The 21,497-nt window shown below is 44.1% G+C and overlaps 1 protein-coding gene across 1 annotated transcript in view; it reads left to right on the forward strand.

Annotated features, from left to right (window-relative positions):
- Positions 1 to 60: 60 nt before the first annotated feature.
- Positions 61 to 21,497, forward strand: part of CUNH7orf50 (chromosome unknown C7orf50 homolog) — a 109,896-nt gene continuing 88,459 nt past the window's right edge. Inside the window, exons 1-2 of the mRNA XM_033764823.1 lie at positions 61 to 135; positions 8,641 to 8,770. Of these exons, the coding sequence (XP_033620714.1) occupies positions 8,642 to 8,770 (129 nt within the window). The 5' untranslated portion in view covers positions 61 to 135; position 8,641. The remainder of the gene's footprint in view (positions 136 to 8,640; positions 8,771 to 21,497) is intronic.

The following is a 21,497-nucleotide window of genomic DNA, read 5'->3' on the forward strand; positions in this document are numbered from 1 at the left end:
GTTTAGGCGGCGCTGCGCTTGCCGGTAACTGTGGCCGCTCCACGTGGGTGTGCGGTGAGTTTTCTGTGGCGCTCAGGAGGCCCCAGGAAGACGAGGGGCCGCTCCGTCAGTACCTGACCCGCCTGTGCGCGGAAGGTGAGACCTGGGTTCCAGGGGGCCAGCATCCTCTCCCAAGCTGTGGCCTCTTTCATTCTCTGTAGTTGTGGCTTAGGACTCGGAGCCCTCGTTACCTGCTGAGGCTTTTCCGCGCTCGCTTTGTACGGTAAGGCGTTGTTCTACTAGTAATAAACAAGAAACACACCTCAGATCTAGCGAGCTTGCATTCTAAAGAAGACAGACAAATGAATAAGACCACACAGCAGGTGATAAGTGCCATGGAGAAAAATCAGGACAGGGATGGAGTGTGGAAAGGCGAAGCCGGTGAGAGAGGGAGATCCCTTGGTAGCTACAACATCCGTGTAGAGAGGCATTAGATACGGGGGAACAGCAAGGAACCCAGTGTGCCTGGGAGTAAATGAAGAAAAGAGGAGAGGAGGCGAAGGCCTAGAGATGGAGGTCGGAGGTGGGGCTAGGACTTTGACTTCCCCAAGTGGAAAGGGAAATCTTTGGGAGTTTTCAAGCAGAGGGGAAGCGTGATTTGACTTGGATGTTTTAAAATTACTCTGCGAGCTGCGTTGGACATCAGCTGAAAGGTTCAGAACAGAAGTGAGTAATCAGTCACAGGTCTTGAGTGATTTGGTTGTGAGATGCGGTTCTGGACCAAGATGCTAACAGAAGAGGCTGTAATAGATAGATGCTGGATGCATTCCAAGATAGAGCCACCAGGGATTTGTGGCAGTTGGATGGCTATGTGATAAATCAAAAGAAGTTGTGAATGGCCCCAAGGTTTGGCTTGAACTAAAGTCTGGATATTATCAGGTGGCTATTTATTGAGAGGCAAACATCATGGAAGATAAGATTTGTGGAGGATGAGTGAAGTCTGAGATGATATGTGCATATGTGAGACATATAGCTATATAGCTGTACATATGGGTAATTGTTCAGGGAGGGATTGAGAAGAACCCTCAAATGCACAAAGGTGGAGGCCATCAGCCTCTAGGTGGTATTTGAAGTCTAATATCCTCATACATCCTCCACACATACACAAATGGCAACTGTGTGGTGATGATTGTGTTAATTCTCTTGATTGTTGAACTGGATTTACATTGTACATGTATATCAAATCATCACATTGTATACCTTGAATTTATACAATTTTTATTTATCAGTTATACCTAAATCTGGAAGAGGAGGAAAAAATATAAAGCTACATGTCTATGGGGGCACAGAGGGAGTGAAGTAGCTAAGCATCGACCCTGGGACCTTCCAGCTTCAAGATCAGCGCCCTAAAGCTATTAGAAACCAGGAGAGTGTGCTGTCTGTGCTGGACAAGTAAAAAAATGCAAGTCAGGAGGGATGATGGAGCAGCTATCATATGCTACTGTTGCGTCAGATAAGTTTTGTACTGAAAATCAGCATTGGGTCTTAGCTACATAGGTGTCATTGTGGTAGATCAGCTGGAACAGAGTGTGAGAGAGAAGAGGAAAAAAGTTCCTGAGAAATGAGGTGTGCATTGAAGGAGTCAAGAGAGTGGTTATATATAGGAGGTTGTGCTTGATTTAAGAGAAGGGAAGAGCTAAGGAAGCAGGAGAGAGGAGTGCTTCTGGTGGTGCAGTCAGGGGATGAAGGGTGGGGCCTGCAGCACAGGTGAAGGTCCTGGACTGGATAGGAGCACACACAGTGCTGGTTAGATAAGAGTTTGTGGAAATTCTCCTCATTGCTTCTGTGCTCTCAGTGGTCAGTAACGAAAGTTATCTACTGAGAACAGAGATATTGGAGGTGTGAGGGTCAGGAGAGGTGAAGGAATGAGACTGGGAGAGTGGCTGGAGTGGGGAGAGGTGGTACAATTGCTGTGCTGCTCTGAAGATTCCCTTAAGGTTAGAGGTTCTAAATTTAGAATGCAGGCCTGTCAGTCTGGTACCATGGGTTTTCTGGCCACTGGAAGCTCTAGGCTCGGCATAGACACACTGCAAGCGTAGGTACTGGAGGTAGGGTTTTGCAGGCAAGTAAGGGAAAGAGGCACAAAGGAGTTGAGAAAACATGTATAAGGGAGTGATTATAACAGTTGACTGTGGAAATTAAATTGTGAGAGGGAGGGACTAGGGACATTGAATTGCAGCAGAGTCTGTAGACTGCAGATCTTAGTGAGACTGAAAGAGTACTGGATTCCAGAATGTCTGAGAGGCCAGCTGAAGACATAGGAGGTGGAATTGGCAATGGATACTTGGCATTAGGATAATGGTGGGTGCAGAGTGACTGTGGTGACACATTCAGGTAGGTCTTGGGAGGGAGAAGGTGAAGCAGATTGTCTAGGAGGTCACTAACCTAGATGGGCAGTTCAGAGTATGGCCTAGGGCTGGAGGAGAGCCACAGGCCAGGTGTGGGAGTCACAACTCTGCTCTGTCCACCAAGCTCTTAGAGGTCTTCAGGTAGCAGGGCCCGGATTCACCTTCAGGAAGCCTTTGCCTGGTGGTGTGGGACATGCCCCTGCAGGACCTGCCCAGACCATAGCAGAGGTAATGCAGATGACCTGAGTGACAGGAGGCAACTGGCACTGTGCGGATGTTTTTAGGTTTAAAGAGCATGTGTTTGGTGTGTTTTCCTGTAGGCTGACTTATCTTTTCAAGGCCTTGTGGAGATGTTTTCCAGCCCTGCAGATTTGCAGCTTCGCCTAGTTTTACTAACTTGACCTGAGCCATGGCGGAAGCTGGGCTCCTTAGCTCCGGTCTTCCTTGGGCTTGTCTCACACAGGCTGTCTGCTTCCTACTGGTGGAATTGTTTGTTTGCTTCACTGAAGATATAACTGAGCTATTTCTTAATTTTTTTCCTGCTTTTATTATAAAAATTATGGAAAGGGGTAAGAAAACAAGCATTCATATAATCGTACCTTATAAAATGTTAATAATTTGATGTATTTTCTTCTAGTATTCCTTTGTGCATATTTGTTTATAATTTTTGTTACAAAATGAGCGTTATACTGCATTTCCATAGATTTAAACCCAACATTGCATTTTATGATGTCGTATGCATTTACTCACATGATTAAATGTTCCTTGAGATCACAGTTGCTAATGGTTTTGTGAGTGTGTTGCTTTGTGCAAGAGTCATTCATTTAACCAGCATACTACTGTTGGACAATTATTGTTTTTCAATTTTTTTAGTATTAGAGATAGTGTTGCTACTACCATCCTTGTATATACATGAATCTGTGTCCATTATTATTTTATTAAGGTGAGTTCCTAGAAGTGGAATTACTGGGCCAAAGTACTTGATAAATATTGTGAAATTACCTTTTAGAAAGACCATAGCAGTTTGCTCTCCTATTAGCAGTGTATGATAATGTCCTTTTCACCATTTTATACAATATAGTGGCTAGTACTATACAATGTAATTTTTATGTAAAAATTGACCTTTTTTTTGGCAGTACTGGGGATTGAATTCATGGTCTTAGCCCTGAGCCACATCTCCAGCCATCCCCCATCCTTTTTTTAAAATTTTGAGACAGGGTCTCGCTGAGTCCATGAGTTGCCCAAGCTGGTCTTGAACTTGTCAGCCTCCCAGAATTCTGGGATTACTAGTATGTACCACTATGCCCAGCTAAAACTGACATTTTTTGATGTGTCTAATTAGCAAAGTCATTGTTTGCATATGGCTAAAAAACCTGCCTTGCTAGGTGACTTGCAGACAACCCCCACACTCCTGAAGAGGTAAGTACAGTGTAACCCATGTGGCTGTTTCTGTTGGAATTACTTCTGTGTTTCTAAATAACATACTAATATGTAATGTGTGATTCTTTACTGATTTTAGAAGTCATCTGTTGGTTCCCTACATTGTGCCTTGTAGCAGACACCTCTCTGCCCAGTAATAGCAGGCTATAATGACACAAGCTTCTTGTGCCTCCATATTTCAGCTGTTACTTTAAAAGTAGTCCAGTCAGCTAAGTTCATTTCCAGCCAAGGTCAACTAGGCTCCAAGTAAATTCCTCCTTTCTGAGTTAACCTTTTGTTCTCTTCAGCGAAGATATGCTTGTGCCCACATTCTGCAGCCTGCCTGCTTGATACTTATTATCAGCAGGTGTCTGAAGGCCTGCCCAGCTTTCCGGCTTCCCATACTTGTAATAAATAAACACTAGATATCCTGTTGCTCAGAGCAGCTTAGATCAGCCCAAGACTCAGTTTCTCTCAAGTCTCTGTCTCTGTGTCTTTATTTCCCACTTTTCTATCTCATAGACATTGATTGTACTGGCTTACCTGAGACCAGGACCCACTGCAGGGATTTGTGGTAACATTCCCTTCCCTATAGTGCCTTGGTTTCCTTTATCTGTGTGCCTGCTTCAGGGTCACAAAGATGAATAGCTTAGGGTATGTAAAGCACATGGACAGGGCCTGGTCTTGGTCAGGGCTCTGTGTGTATGACATCCAGTAGTGATTTCATTGTTGGTAGAAATGACGAGTAGCTATCGAAACATCCCCAAACCTCTCAGGATCATCTTCCTCCTAACCACCAAATGGAGGGAAAAATTTAGATTTGCATTGCCTTATAGCAGTTAATCTGCGTCACTGGATATCTGCAGAAAGGCCTGTGAGGAAATGCCACAGTCAAGGACCTAGAGCGTTCTGACAGTGGTGCCAGGTGACAGTAGTGCCAGGCTGCCCGTGCAACTGGCACAGTTGTGAAGCTCCACCTCAGCTGTAAACATGATGTCCTATTTTGATGGCAGAAATATGGCTTTCTACAACAAGCATCTTTGCACACATATTTTCCCCCATTATTTTTTAAACAGCACTAGAGCATTATATTTTTAAATTTGTGGTAACAAAATAGACTTTAGCTTTTTTTCAAAAACTAAATTTATGGAGTTCTGCATCTATCACCACCATCTAATTTTAGAACATTTTCTTCCTCCCAAAATACATCCTGTACCCATTAACAGTTACTCTGTTTCTTCCCCCCCCCGTTGCCCTCACCCTAAAATACTACTAGCTGCATTTCTGACTCTTTGCTGTAATTATTCTGAATTCTTCATGTAGGTGGAATTATAAATAATATAATAAATAATTATTTTTTTGGTGGGCATTTAAGTTTTTTCCACCTTTAGGATATTATGAGTAATAATATCCTGTAATGATACCCTGTGAACACTAGTGTACACATTTATATGTGGACATGTTCATTTTTTCTGAGTATGTACTAAGAGGTGAAATTGCCTAGGTACAAGGTAACTAAATTTTAAATTTTTTGAGGAAATACCAGAATGTTTTCCACCGTGGTGAGTCATTTAGACCAATAGTTATGGAAGATTTCAGTTTCTCCATTCTTGTCAATATTTACTATTATCTAGCTGGGTGTGGTGGCACATGCCTGTAATACTAGCACTAGGGGGGCCAAGGCAGGAAGATTGCTATGAGTTTGAGGCCAGCCTGAACTACATAGTGAGTCCAAGGCCAGCTTGAACTACATATATAGTGAGACCTTGTCTCAAAAAACAAAAAACAAAACAAAAATTACTGTTCTCTGTCTGGTTTGTTTGTTTTTGGACAGGGTCTTACTTTGTATCCCAGGTTGACCTTGGACTCCCAGTCCTCCTGCCTAAGCATCCTGAGTACTGGGATTACATGTTTTTTATCTCCATATGTAGCTGTCTTTTTTTTTTTTTTCCCCTTTCTTATTGTACTGGGGATCCACTCCACAGCTTTGTATACTGAGCTACATCCCCAGCTCAACTCGCCTGTCTGTTATTCAAGCCATCCCAGTGAGTGTGAAGTGGTATCCTTTTTGATTTGCATTTCCTAGATAACTAATGAAGTTGAACATCTTTTTGTGTACTTCAGTATGTGTTGAAAGCCTTTGCTCGTTCTGAAATTGAGTTGTCTTTTATTGTTGAATTGTAAGAGTTCCTCATATATTCTAGATACACACAAGTCTCTTTTGTCAGATATGTGATTTGGACATACTTTCTCTGATACTGTATGGTGTCAGTTTCCTTTCATGCTGGCATTGTTTGAAGTATAAGTTTTCAGTTTTGCTGTAGTCCAATTTATTTTTTTCTTTCAATGCCTGTTTTTAGCTCTTACATCCATGTTTCTGGTAAGAGTTCCTCATATATTCTAGATACACACAAGTCTCTTTTGTCAGATATGTGATTTGGACATACTTTCTCTGATACTGTATGGTGTCAGTTTCCTTTCATGCTGGCATTGTTTGAAGTATAAGTTTTCAGTTTTGCTGTAGTCCAATTTATTTTTTTCTTTCAATGCCTGTTTTTAGCTCTTACATCCATGTTTCTGATCCATTGAGAGTTAATTTTTGTGCCCCCCTTTCTCTCTGTCTGTCTGTCTCTCTGTCTCTCTGTCTCTCTCTGTCTCTCTCTCTCTCTCTCTCTCTCTCTCTCTCTCTCTCTCTCGTGTGTGTGTGTGTGTGTGTGTGTGTGTGTGTGCGTGCGTGCGCACGCTGGGGATTGAACTCAGGACCTTGTGCTTTCAAGGCAGGTGCAGTGTCACTGAGCTAAATCCCCAGCCCTGAGTTAATTTTTGTATACAGTGTGAAGTGGGGCTCTGCATTCATTGTTTCCTATGTGGCTATCCAGTTACTCCAGCGCACTGTTGAAGAGACTGTTCTTCAGATTGTCTGGGCATCTTTGTTGAAAGTCATTTCACCAAAAATGAAAGTAAAGATTGTTTTCTAGAATGGACATTTCATTGTCTCTAAGTTGTGAGTCATTATCTCTTTTAAAACTATTAACAGAAATTTCTCTGTAATGGAAAAGTGTTTCTTTCTCTAGCAAATAGGCTTAGTGATTTTTTAATGGTAACTCTCAGAGTGAAGAAAGATTTAACTTTTGTAGTAACTGGTATATAAATATTTGCTGAGCTTTCCTTATTTTCCTGACAAGGTAATTGGCCAGCCCATCCTCTGTGTTTTTATGCCCCTGTGTCAACAGTCTCTCCTTTCAAGATTTCTCATTATACTGCTAATTGAAATTTGTAGCCTCTGGCTTCAAATGCTTTTTAAAGATAAGGCCTAATTAAAAAATACAGAGCTTGGAATTTTCTGATTCCAGAATAGAATATTCTCTCAACGTGCTGTAACCTGTGACAGCCCCAAATGGGACAGGGAGTCCTCAGTGCTAACTCACTCCATGTCCCAAGCTCACCTTATACCCCCGTCTCTTACTCACCAAGAGTGGTGTTGGGCCCCAAATCTGGTCTCTAGGGATGGTCCACTACCCCTTCCATATGATCATCATCTCAGTTTCCTTTTTTTTTTTTTTTTTTTTCTTTTTTGCAGTGCTAGGAATGAAACCTAGGGTGTACTGCATGCTAGGCAAGCACTTTACCATTGAGCTCCATCCCCAGCTTGGTCATCCTTTTAAGGTGGTCACCTTCCCACGACTGTATTCTGCCTTATGGGGTTTTTGTTGTTGTTGTTGTTAGGTTGGTTTGTTGTTGTATACTGAGGATTGAACCTTGGGGCTCTACCTCTGAGCTATACACCCAGCCCTTTTAATAGTTTATTGCTGAGACAAGGTCTCATTAAGCTGCCCAGGATGGCCTCAAATTCCTGATCCTCAGGCCTCAGTCTCCATAGCAACTGGGATTGCAGGCAAGTGCCATCACACCCAGTCTTTATTTATTTATTTTACATAGCCATTCTCATCTTTCTGGCATATTATGCACACACACACACACACACACACACACACACACACACACACCATACATATGTGAGCTCCAGAAGGGCAGGCAGGTGTTTTGGCTGCCAGTTTCCATTCCTTGTCCCGGAAGTAGCTTGGTATCCCCAGAGATCCCTCCCTCAGGTCAAGAACTCTCCACCCCCCACACCCATGTCCCTCCAGGCTCCTTGTCATGCAGTGCTGCAAAGGTAATTGGCTTTATAGTTCATGGACTTTTCTGTTTTTGTATGAGGAGTCATATATACTACTGTGCTTGAGAAAATAAACACAGTTAGATGCATCTCATCCCTCACATTGCTTGTCTGGCGTTGGTCCTTATGAATGGCCTGGCTGGTGCTGCCCATGGCCTAGAGGAGACATCCCAGCCTCCCCAGGTCCTCAGCCTAGGCATGGCCAGATGCTCATGATAGGGCATGTGACTCATCACAGCCTATGTAGGAATGTGGGTCCAGAATCATAGAAAAGGAAAATAACCCCAAATATTTAGTAGGCAATAGGAATTAGAGAATAGGCATACTTTCACCTCTGGAAAATCATAATATTGTCACTAAAAATGTCTTTAATCTTAAGTTTTGGGTTTATGTTGGGTTAGAAATACAGAATATATAATCTATGTAATAATTATAGTTATGTTAAATAAAAACACTCAGAAAACAGAAAGGAAATCACCAAATTGTTAAAATGGCAATGAACTAGAAATTTGATTTTTATATATTTTCCAAACTTTGTGAAATACCTTTGTGTTCCTCTTATAATTGTAGAGCATTCTTCTCCCTTGTTAAAAACACTGTCCTCACCTAAGACCTCTTATTTCCTATGGATTTAGCAGTGTGCTTTCTCCATTGCAGGATGGCAAAACAGAAGAGAAAAGCTCCTGAAGTGACAAAGAAAAAGTGCAAAAAACTGAAGAAGGTGTCTGTGGAAGAGATACTGCAGGCACCTGATGCCAAACCAGACGAGGAGGAAGCCAGCCTGGAGGTAAGGCCCTACACCTGGGGCTGTGCAGTGTCCCCAGAAGCCGTCACAGGACATGGGAGTCTGGGTGAGACTTAGGTTGGAGTGCTATTAATTATCTCGTCAGCCGCCACAGCTGCAAACTGTTGAGTAATGCCCTGTTTTACATGGGACTGTGAGGTGCTAGATTGGCCACACTGGGGGCCTAGGATGGCAGGGTGTCTGGGATGGTGAAGGCCTAGAGTGGGCTGTGCTGGCAGGAAAAGGGAATTACGTGCAGAAGGGGAAACTGTTCCTCACCATGAGGCTCATGAGTAGCAGGAGACCCATCTGAAGACTTAGATCTTAAAAGTGTGTGATCTGGGGATTTAATTCAGTGGTGTCACCACCTGCCTTGCAAGCACAAGGTCCTGAGTTTGATCCCCAGTATCAAATAAAATAAAATAAAAATGTTCATTCACATGCTGAGCATTTGAAAATCCATAGTAACATCACTCTTAGAACTATACCCAATGGATTGTAAACATGATTTTCATTCTCACCAAGATAGAACCTGTGCACCCTCTTCCTGAGGTTGCATATTTCTGTTCTCTATCCTGTATTGTTCATCTTCCACAATAATATGTATATTTAAGTTTGAACCCACCAAATTGAGTGTTGAAATTTTACTTCTGTATTGAACTCTTTTTTTTTTTTTGGTACCGGGGATCAAACTCTGGTCTTTGCACTTGCGAGGCAGGTGACAGAACCATTGGGCTAAGTCCCCAGCCCCATGAGCTCTCATTTTAATTAGTACTGTTTAGTGATCAAAACAGTATATTATCAATTTTGTCAAATTAGTCAACATAAATTATATCACACTAGCCATGCCTCTCATCACACTTGGCAGAACTCTTCGTGTTTGTGCTGTTAATTCAAGTGCAAGTGATGGACTGACTGAGTATTCAAGTGAGACTGGGCTTCACGCTGGTTCTCTTCCTGTTTTTCATTTCTGGATTTAAGTGCTCAGTAATCTTGTTCACATAAATGAGCAAATGGGGATAGAAGTTTTATCCTAGCAATGTTGCTTAATTCTTTGAATTCTGAGACCATTATTTTTGGCATATATTTTTAAAAATACATGTGCATGTGTGCATGTGTGTGTGTGTTTGTGTGTGTTGCAGGCTAAACCCAGGGTTCTGTGCATGCTAAGCTTATACTGTACCTCTGAGCTATACCCCCAGCCCCACAAAATATATTTTAAAAATCTACTGTTAAGTGTTAACTTAATTATGCACCTCTTCAGTTTTTTTGGAAGGAAGATTTGGAAAGCTCTGATTGGCATACAAATTTTTTCCCTTTGTGATATAGCTTGCATTCATGTGGTGCTCCAGGCGTCCTTGTACCTGGGGATGGAAGGGGTACACTGTAGTACGATAGGGTGGCAGATATCATTTCTTTCATAAAAGAAAAGGTTCCCTCCCTATGTGAGGGCCTGGCTCCTTGACTGGACCTGGCTAGGCTTTGTTCAGAAGACTTTGGCAGTGTCTGACCATCAGCTTGAAGATGCTCCTTGACCTCTAACTTGGAAAGCCTTGGGAAGCCTTGATGTTCTCAGGAGATTTGTGCCTAGGCTGGTCTAGGACTCTGTCCAGTTAGGCAACTTGGAGCTTTTGGGAGGTGGTGTAAAGTAACATGCAGGTCTGTGTCAGGCAGCAGATGGGGGAGTCAGGGGCTGGGACAGATGGGAGAGGTGCAGAGTGTATGCCAAAAGCAAGGCACAGCCATGTCTCAAGAAACCATCTGTCGCATCCCTGGACCACCTGAGAGAGCAGAGAAAGTTGAACAGAGCCCAGGATTCCTTCCTTGGCCTCTGTTCATTGGCTTTGTACAGGCAGCTTGCACAGGTCTAAGGGAACAGGAAAGCATTTTACCTGCATCTTCCTTCATGTCAGTCTCTTATTTACCAAGCCATTAAATTCCTGTTTCCCTGGGCTAACTGCCTCTTGCTGAAGCCACATGGGTTGGTTCTTATTTTAAGACAGGGTCTCACTAAGTTGCACAGGCTTGGCTGGAACTTGCCATCTTTTTGCCTTTGCCTCCTGAGTAGCTAGTATTACAGGCATGTAGCACTATATCCAGCTGTGTGTGTGTTTGTTATTTTGTTCTTGCATTACTTGGGGAATTTGCACTGAACTACATCCCCAGCCCTTTTTATTTATTTTTTAAATGTTGAGACAGGATCTCACTGAGTTGTGTTATCTGGGCTCAAACTTGTGATCCTCCTGTCCCATCCTCCCAGAGTGCTGGGGATTATAGGCCTGTGTCACCATGTCTTGCTTTGGTTTTTTTATAGCTTGCAGATTCCAGATATAAAGGGTTTCCAGGAGCTCCTGGAGTCTTGTGGTGGTTCAGCTGCCCCATGCAGAGCTTCTCCCCTTCCTGATGGCACTTTGCTGCTTTTTGAGGCTCCTCCATTTTCTTGGGCATGAGCTCCATTCTGTCACCTTGGAGGTTTCCATGTTGTAAGTAAAACTTGTAGCTTTCCTTTCTTAGTGAGCCCTCTAGCATGATCTCTGCAGGCCACTGGCCTCTGGTAGGACACACAAAACAGCAGAAGTTGGAGTTTATAGTAGAAATGGATCAAGGTTAAAATTCCTGCCTGAGCTAGGAAATGGTGGATTTATTTTTTAAGTTCAGAAAATTATTATTAAAGTATGTGATTATTTTTCATTATTAAAATACATGTTGGCTGGGCATGGTGGCACATGCCTGTAATCCCAGCACTTGGAAGGCTGAGGCAGGAGGATTGCTGTGAGTTCGAGACCAGCCTGGGCTACATAGTGAGCTCCAGGTCAGTCTCAACTACATAGTGATACCCTGTCTCAAAAAACAAAACAAAACATGTTGATTACAGAAATATGGAAAACAAGCTGAAAGAAGAAACTATCTTGCGTGTGTTTTCCCCTGAAAGCTGTTCTTTGGAAGCTAGATCTTGGTTTGGTTTACAGCATGGAGTTACTGGTAAAATCATGTGCTTTATTGAATTTTCCTGCACAACTATTGAGGGTTGACCTCAGGGTCACCATGAGCAGCAGGATGTCCTGTGGCTCTGGGAGGAGGTTGCTGGGAGAAGAGGCCTGGTTGCTCCAGGCCTGTAGGGGGCGACCTGGCATGGCGTGAGCCTGGCCAACCAGCAGGGGTCACCAGCCACACTCCTTTTGGAGATAGTGTTGGAGCCCAGTTACTTCCCAGGCTGGCAGGCAGCTTTTCAGTGTGGTCTTTGTGACTTAGCTCTTTGGCTTGGGAGCTTGCGTCCTAAGGCCCCTTCTTGTATTTTTGGGAGCCAGCCTCTTAGCAAAGTGGGGACTCTGTCCTTAAAAACACATGCTGGTCTCTGCTCTCCACGCAGCTCTTCACTCACTGTTCTGGTTCTCATGGGAAATTATTGAAAGGAGGCCATCACGCATATTTTTCAAGGAAAAAAATATGGAAAGCTGAACCTAAGCATTCAAGAAGGGTGAGTTGCAAGGCCTGGAGAGCAGCATTCCGTGTTATCAGGAGCTCATGGAAAAGTACTGCACCAGCCCCTCCCTGTCCCCAGAGCCTCCACATGAACCTCTGGGATCTGCAGAGAATGGAGAAACCTCTGTCCCCTCTAGGGCCGCTGTGTTGTCCTCCTAGGAACGTTCATCTGGGGAGCTTTGTGGCTCGCACAGCCTCTTCCCACAGTACAAGCTCTGTGCTTGTGCCAGGACAGTTGAAGTGTCCCTAAGTGCTGGAAACTTCATCGCCCCTTGGGGAGTGGTTTCCATGGAGCCTGAGTTCCCACTCAGGCTGTGGGCTTGGCATGCAGAGCTGCTGGGCCATCTGGGCTGTGGCTCCTGACTGGTGCCTTGGTCTGCAGTATGCCAGGCTCCTCAGCCAGGCTTACTCATCACCTCCCTATCCAGAGATCCTGGCAGGTCCAAGTGCTGAGGATGTGGGTGGTCTGGCAGAGCCCTGTGCAGGGCAGAGCTGCTCCAAATTGCCTTGCTTGTTGTGTCAGTGGCTGGGTTCTCTCTGCCCTATTGTTGGTCTTAAGAAGGGCTTGGCTCCTGCTGCTCCCTCTTCCTCAGTTCTTCTAGGCCACAGAGTCAAGGGCCATATGTTGGAATTTAGCAGGCTTTCCTGTCCTAGGATGATGCCCTGGACCATAGGGGCCTCAGTCTTTGTCCATCTGCCTTGGGAAACCATTCTAGGGCTAGGAGTTCTGCTTTGATTATTTAAACTCTTCCAGAGCTAGTGTCCTGTTTACTAGGGCTGTGAGATTTGCTTTTAGGTAACTCAGGTCTTCAGGACTGGTTGGGGCATCCAGATGGGTGAGGCTGGCTCACTGGGCACCCACTAGAGCTGGTTGAGGTACAAGGAGGTTGCATTTGTGATTCTGCAGGTCAGCCTCCCTACCCCTTTACCCTCCTTCCTTCTTGGCCTCTCCAGAGGAGCGGGTATGCTGGGTATTCTGTTTCTGTCTCGGAATCATGTGAAGGGAGACAGCATAAACATAACTGCCATACCAGTGCCAAGTGTCTGCAGGGCTTGGGGCCCCTCTGATGAGTGGGCCACCTCTTTGCTGCTGTAAACACAGCTCTGGCTGCTTGGAAACAGAGTGAGTGAGCTGGGTGGAGGGCAGGTCTTGCTCATCCTGTCATTGATATGAATCCCTTATGTCTGCCAAGCACTTTTCCATGGGCAAAAGCACCAGTGTTGGGTACTCAGCAGCCCCTGAGATGCAGGAACCAAGGCATGGGTTTTGTGACAGTTCAGCAGACAAAACCAGGATCATGTGCACTTGGCCAACTGGTGACAGACTTACCAGTGGGCTTCCTGCCTCTGGCTGTCTGGTCCCCAAGAACACCTGCTGTCACCCTTGGTGTGTCTAGGCTGAGAGCTGTCCTCTGTGGTGATGGTTCTTTGCATGCAGTAGCCAGTAAGCTCCATGTAAAGAGTATCCCCCGCATGGTTGGCAGCTGCCTCACTGTGACAGTGGGTAGTGTTGATGGGAACCATGCTGTCCTGTGTCAGGAATACAGCCTGTAGTGTGCAGTGACAAGTCTCACAAAGCAGGAGGAGAGCAATTCTCTCTCTCAGAATGTGTGTGCATTTGGTGAGCCAGTGGCTTCACAGGTCCCCAAGTGCAGTCTTACCATCAGTACATTTCCTTGGGTTCTGCCCTGCTGGCCAGACTCTAGGTTGAAGCCAGCCTTGTTGAGAAGGAAGCTGCTCAGCTGTGGCTCTTGATTTCCTTCTTTGTAATCTCAAAAATCAGATGCGAATTATATGGGCATTAAGCCCGACAGCTTTGTATAAAACCATTAAAAAGAGGTTATGGCCTTGAGAATTTCCTCAGAGCCGAAATACTTCACAACAATGGTATTTTGCCTCTAGGACTGTCACTGCTCTGGCTGGATTTGTCATTACACCCTTGGGGATGAGGTTGCTGTCTTTACAGACAGCTCCCTGGAAGCCCGAATTACTTTTCTTAGTAGAATTCCACCCTGCTCCCCCCACCATTTGCTGGCTACTGGACACTCTTAAGTCCTCAACCAACTGGAATTACAAACTGGTAGACTTGCAGAGTTGAAGGGATTTGGAGGTTGATTAATCATCTTACATGGAGAACTAGAGAACTGCGGTGGGCCCTGAGATCCTTAGCCTAGCAGGAAATGGCGTCTCATCCTGGCTGTGCTGTTGCCTCCTTTGTGGGGGTGCGCACCACACGTTTGTTGTCTGTGTACCAGGTGTGTCTTCTGGGAGCCAGTGTCTGTGCCTTTGAGTCACTCCCAGGTTGGGGCTGTTGTGCACATGCCCTGGACACCTGTTTGTCCTTGGGAGGATCCTAGGACTGGTGTTGCTGTGTGTGTGATTTTCTGGGAACCTGCTGGGCTGGTTTCCAGAGCAGCTGTGCCTCAAGCATGGTCCCACAGCCACACTTGAAGGTGCCAGGGGCTCTAGGGGTGTGTCAGCTCTCCGTATTGTTAGTATTTCAAATTTGGTCATGTTTGTGATATAGTCATGTCTTAAATGTGTGTGGTTTTTAAACACAGCTTTATAGAGGTATAATTCACACAATAAACCACTTACTGAAAGTATGCATTCTGTTGTGATTTAGTTAGCATTTGACTATTGATTGCTAATGATGAAGATCTGACATGTTTTTTGGGTGAAGTGTCTGTTCAGTTCTCTTGCCCATTTCTATTGACCTGTTTTCTTACTGAGTTTTGGGAATTTGTTACACATTCCGGATACAAGACCTTTTCAGATTTTTGTTTTGCAGATATATTTTCTTCAAGAGTAGCTTTTGAAGAGCAGACACTTTACTTCAGATGAAGTCTAACTTACCAGTTTTTCTTATATGGGTCAACATGCTGCTTTGGCTCAGTGTGACCTGGAATTGCTTCCAGGCCAGAGTATACACATGTGCCTCACTGGGTTCAGTTTCATGCATGTCAATTATCCCATCTCTTTTGCTACTTTCTGAAGCAAATCTGGAAGTCCTCTTTTGTGAGTGCCTTTATTAGGTGTGATTAAAAAATACAGTGAATGCTGCTGGTGAGCGCTGCACAACAGAAAGAAGGGCTCTTTTTTTACATTATGATGTGTCCTCACTCACTTTGCTCACCAGATCTGGTACCATGCAACTACTGACTCTTCCTCAAAGTCAGAATGATCATGAAAGATAAATTTTTTCAATTGATTTGGGATATGGAGGCAAGAGATAATTTGAAAAGAGGACTTCCAAAAGTACTTCAGAAAATGGCAAGAATGATGGGATAATTGTGGTGGAAGCACAGGAAGTATTTTGAGGGGAATTAATGACAGTGTATCTTTTACATAATAAATTTTTAAAACTTAGCACTCATCATGTATTCTGATCACATTTTATATATTTTCCTCATTCCTAGTGAGACTGAAATTTGTTAAATTATTTTTTAAGCATTTTTCTTCCATGAACTTCCCAATCACAGCTTTTGCCTATTTTTTTTCCTGTTAAACTGATTGTTTTTTAAAAGATTTTTTTTTTCTTTTTGGTGTGCATATATTACATTCTTTCAGTTCTTGTCATTTTTACTTTTTAATGTTTTTTTCTATAGGAACATTAAATATTTGTGCAGGTACATTATCAGTCTTTTCTTCGTGGTGAAGCTTTCTCTTTCATACTGAACAATAAACATTCCTATACGTTTTTTTCTCTTAATTTTGTAGTTTCAGGTTTTTTTCTCATTGAGTTTATTGGTACATTTTAGGTATACAGTACAGTTACATTCATCATTGGGATCTTGTACCTTTACATGACTGGTCTTGGTTCTCATTTTTTCCCAATACCCCTGCCCTGCCTTCACCCTCTTCTCCCTCTCTATTTACAAAAGCTTTATTTCCATTTTTTCATTTTCTCATATTTTTTTCTTTTCCCTTATTTCCTTTCCCCTATTGTAATTTCAATTTTTGTATTTTGTTTGTTTGTTTTTGGTACCAGAGATCAAACTTGGGACTTTGCACTTTCTAGGTAGTTGACATGTATTTTGTTTTTATAAGTTAAAATTTATACTCATGTCTTATGTGAGATAGGGATTTTTTAATAAAGAAAGATACAGTTGTTCCAGTAATAATGAACATATAATAACGATACAATAAATTTAAAGATCTTAGTCCATCTCTAAAGTTTCTTAGGTCTGTATTTGGTTCTATTTATGTTTTTTTTTTTTTTCCATACAATGCTTTAAAATTAACATTCATTTGTGGGCTGGGTTTTAGCTCATATGGAGCTGTCCATGCCTGTCTCATAAGTGCAAGGTCCTGAGTTCAAGCTCTGGTACCAACAAAAAAAATTTTTTTTATTTTGATTAGGTAATACAGGCAAACAGTCTAAAATTCAAAAAAGAAACAACAGAGCATCACAAAATGTCACCCCAGCAACCTGATTCTCCTACCAAAGAGGGTTTTTATTTTGTTTGTTTTTGCCATTTTCTTAAGTTTCCTTCCAGAGATTTGATAGAAGAATTTGATCTGAAGAATGTGTACATTTTGGTGACATATTTTTTTTGTTGTGTATTGTGTGTCTGAAGTATGCAGGTATAGTGCTGCACTTTAAGTGGGGAATGTGCCTATCTGTGTGACTACAGTATAGCTGATACCAGGGTCTTTGGATCCAGGGAACAGAAATGCACTCACTTTGGGGAAGGGAAAAGTCCTCATTATTTTAAAAATAAGAGTTGCATAATATCCCATTATGTTGTTATACCATTATTTTGTTAGGTCTTTATTACATGGCTTAATGCTTTAGTTTTAAGCGAGGTGTGGTGGCACATGCTTGTAATCCCAGCACTTGGTAGGCTGAGGCAGGAGGATTACTATGAATTCAAGGCCAGCCTGGGCCACATAGTGAGCTCAAGGTCAACCTGAATATGGCAAAACCCTGTCTCAAAGAACAAAAACAAAAACCTTTAGTTTTTAAAATGTTGTTTTAATATAGTAGAGCAAATACTTTATTTTATTTTATTTCTGTACCAGGGATGGAACTTGTGCTTGTGAAGCAGTTGGCAGAACCACTGAGCTAAATCCCTGGCCCACTTATTTTTTGTTTGTTTTGTTTGTTTGTTTGTTTGCTTAGAATATAGCCTTGGCCTTTGTCGTGTGTTTTTTTGTTTTTATTTGTATGAATTTTAGAATCAGTTTTTAGATTTGTGCTAATCAAGGTTATCTTTTATGTCATTCAGAAAAGTGTTGAATTTTCTCTATAGAACTTGCCTGTTTCTTGTAAGGATACTTTAGAGTCTTGCTAGATACTTAGAGTTTACCTTTTCCTAGAACACAATGGCTATAGTAGCTTTCATTGGCTTTTTACATATAACTTGTAGCAAAAATGCAGCTATGTGAAATCTTGCTGGTGCCAAGCAGACCATAATCGCCTCCCCATGTTGCTCGTGGTCTGGTGTGTGGCCCTGCTGGCCGTTGTAGATAGGATCATCTCCCAGAACACAAGAAAATCCAGTGATGGATGCATTCTGACCTGGCGGGTCACCAGTGGTTTTCCCTGATTTCCTCTTGTGCGCTAAGTAGCTGATGGCATTTAGATTGCCATATGGAGATAGATGAGCCAGTCCTGGTGAATCTTGGAATGGCCATTTCCCTAAGGCTGGGAGTAGCTGTATCCTGGGGAACTTTCTCTTCCCTGCACAAGCCTGGAGAGCCCCAGCTGCTCAGAGGCGTAGTGTCCTGGGGCACATCCAGGAAGGGCTGACCAAAGATGGTGGTGGCTGTACATTGCCTCCTGCTGCCAGCATCATACCCTGGGAGGGCTGCCTGACCCTGGGAGGACAGAGCTTCAAACAGTGTTTGACTCAAATAGACATGCATGTCCCAGTCCTTGGAAATGCTGAAGCTGAGACAGGAGGGGCATCTCAGGGATGCTGGGGATTGAGGGGTCCTCTGGCTTCTTCTAGCATTGCAGAACTCACTCCCAACTTCTCTGCATCCTCCTGGCCTTCGTGTTCCATCGGCAGCATCTGCAACATCACTGTGGCTCCAGTGATGAAAACAGCCATGACCCACTCACCAGCCTCTTGCTGTGCCACACCTAGACATGGCTGGGTCTGGGCCTGCAATGAGTGACCATTCTGGGAGCTCCTGCTGGGGGAAGTAGGAGTGGCTCCTCACGTTGCAGGCACCATGGGGACATGGCAGGACCATGCTATCAGTACTCACTGTTACTGTCCCTTGAAGAAACTTTGTAGATTCACAGTAAGGTACAAAACAGAATTGCACAGTCTCCTACAGTGATGAGCCCCAGTGTCAGAACCAGACAGGGCAGTGGGGCCTCACGCAAAGCTGCTCTGGCTTCACAAGTCTCTGTGCATGCGTGTGTGTGTGTGTGTGTGTGTGTGTGTGTGTGTTTTCTCATGCAGTTTTCGTATGGGTGTGAATCTGTAACCACTACAGTAGCCTAAAGCCCTCACTCACCCACTGAGTTGTTGTTATAGGTTTCTGCTTTTGTGACTGTAGCTGCTATACATAGTCATGATTGTAAGTTTTCTTTCTCTGGGGTCTAATTGCTGGGCCATAAGGTATATGCATGTTTAGTTTTTTAAGATACTGCCTATCTCTTTTCCAGATAGCTGTCTGTGTTACGTCCTCGCCATGCACACGTGAGAGATCCAGTTTCTCAGCCCCTCAGCCTCAGCAGTGTGCAGGGTGATCACTGTTTTCTGTTTTAGCCAATCCCAACTTTGTGCTCACATTTTTAAGAGGACAGCCCCCTAGTGTCCTAGAAGTTAGGAGAGCCAGAATGAAAACCATTGCTTTTCCAGGCTTTGGTGATAGGTGCACTTGTCTTTTTCAGTTCTAGAAACTTCCTGGGTGGCCCTGTCTGCGGGGTTTTCCTGGCCTTGTGACGGGACCTCCTACTGTGTTCACCCCATCTTCCCTTCCCCTGTGACATCCTTGTCTCCTCCAGGAGTTTTCGGGGTGACTCTTCTCACCACTCATGTGGGGTCACTGAGAGTGCACAGTACAGGTGAGCTGCAGCCACACAGCCTGTGGGTGGGTTGGCCCTCCTGTGCTCTTCACCAGCTTCTGCACAAGCATGTGTGCCTCAGTCTCCTCAGCCTGCCAGACCTGAGGAGCTGCGGAAGAGCTGGGGCATGCCCAGCTTTCCTCCCGCTGCCATGGAAATCTGACAATTCCCATTTTGGGCCAAAGAAAACAGGATCTATTCCCCTCCCCCAGCAGGCAGCTGTGCTTCTGTCGATATCCACTGCTTTAATTGCAGCTGCGGTCATCCGGGGAGATGTTTGTGAGCTCTGCTTCCTTGTAGCCAGCAGAAAATAGCTCAGCAAATACAATTTGAAAAAGTAATGTTTGTTGTTTTTCCTGAGTTGTACATGATCAATGTAAAAAACATTAGAAAATACAGAAAATGTGCAGAAGAGGCCAAAAAGCCTAATTCCAGTACTCAGAGCCAGCACTGCAGCTGATACTGTGGAGTGTGCCCTCCTGGCCCTCCTACAGGGGCACAGAGAGTGCATGTACCCCTCAGACCGAACAACTGTGACAGATAGGGGCTGCTTTCAGTTTCTTTGCTTGCTTCCAAGAGTGGTCATCTCCCATATATGTACTGGTTGGTTATTTTTCTGTTTGAATTAGTGTGGTATTTTTTTTAACCAGTTCTGTTATATGCATATTTCTTCCATATTGGCTCGAAAGCACATATTATATACCAAGAGCCTGTTGTCTTTTCTCTGCATTTCAAATGTTTGCTCCCTGAGTTATTTGTGATTGGCTCTTGCCCTAATGGCGCACCCCGCCCTGAGCTCTGCTCATCAGGCACAGGCTCGGCACTCACCCTGAACCACTTGTTCTTGTCCCAAAGTGCTGCATCCCAGACATAGAAGGAGGTAGAGGTCTTGGTTGCTTCAGAAACACACCTTTGCTGCCTGAGCAACTTAGCACAGAAGTCACTATCCATGGCCACTTTGCAGTGGAAGCCCCTCTGCAGATTGGGCTTTTGGTTTAAAGCTTTCTGTGTTTGAGACCTCAGGGGCTAGTTGTGTCTTCCAGGATGTGGAGGAGCCGGAAGAAGAGGTCCATGCTTGCCCTGTTGTGTTTCTGTCAGCCTATCATGCTCCAGCTTGGTGTGTGGTTACAGCCTTGTGGAGGTCCCCTCACAGGATGTGGGGTGACAGTGATCGCCTGGTAGACGGGGTGACTTAGTGGGCATCTGGACCAGAAGTCTCCTCAGTTCAGAGGTGGAGTTGCAAGTGGGATCTGGAAGCTGGTTCTGACTTAAAGCCTGGCCAGGAGAGGTGGTTGCCCTCAGCTTTTCCCCAGGCAACTGTGCAGTCGTTCATCCCTCTTAGTTCTCACACCTGGGGAACCATCCCCACTGTGCACGGGGCTGTTGTGGGCCTGAGTGTGACAGGACCCAGGGTGTGTTAGGTTATAAGCTCTAAGCAGATGAGTTGTCAGCAGCCCAGAGGGACCCAACAGAGAAGGCCTGCTGTGGGCAGGCAGACTGGGCTCCCAGAGGGTTTCTGGTTCATCCTCTTCAGCCTATTGGGATCAAGATCACTGGGATGGTCTTAATTCTTTTATGAGATTAAATCATTTTAAAATAATAACTATATGCTAACTTTAAAAGTTCAAGTAACATAAATACAGTATATAGAACTTTGTGAACAGGCTAGATCTGCTTCAAACATAAAAATCTTGGGGTAGTTGTAACAGCAAAATTATTTAGCATAGTAGCTCAAAAGCTAGAAATAAAGAAACTTAAAGCCAGACTGATGAGTGACACTGCAGCCAGGTGGCCCTGAGGATACCCAAAGTGGATTCTCCACCAGAGGCTGGAGTTTAGCATGGACCTGGCATAGGGTAAAGCCAGACTCATGACTCACCTGAAGAGCCTATACGTCTTGTCCGTAACATGTGAATTATAGGAGCCTGGTACCAGCCCAGACTTTATAGGAAGATTGAGAGGTATTCTGTGAGTCAGTCCCAGGGCTACTGCTTGTGTAAGTACTAGGCCTACATTGCCACCAGCCCCATAAAGGGGATGCCATGGTTGGGAAATTGTCACACAAACTCATGTGGACCACATAGACACATCAGAACAAGCCACCCCCACCTGCTGAGGGCTCACTTGGAGGTGTCTCTACACTGGAAAAGCACAGAGCACAGCAGGAAGAGAGCTCAGGAACATTAATATGTGGACAGACTAGAGTTCACAAAACATCTG

This window comes from Fukomys damarensis, unplaced genomic scaffold, assembly GCF_012274545.1.
Source record: "Fukomys damarensis isolate Sample0158 unplaced genomic scaffold, DMR_v1.0_HiC HiC_scaffold_17, whole genome shotgun sequence".
Taxonomy (NCBI): Eukaryota; Metazoa; Chordata; class Mammalia; order Rodentia; family Bathyergidae; genus Fukomys; species Fukomys damarensis.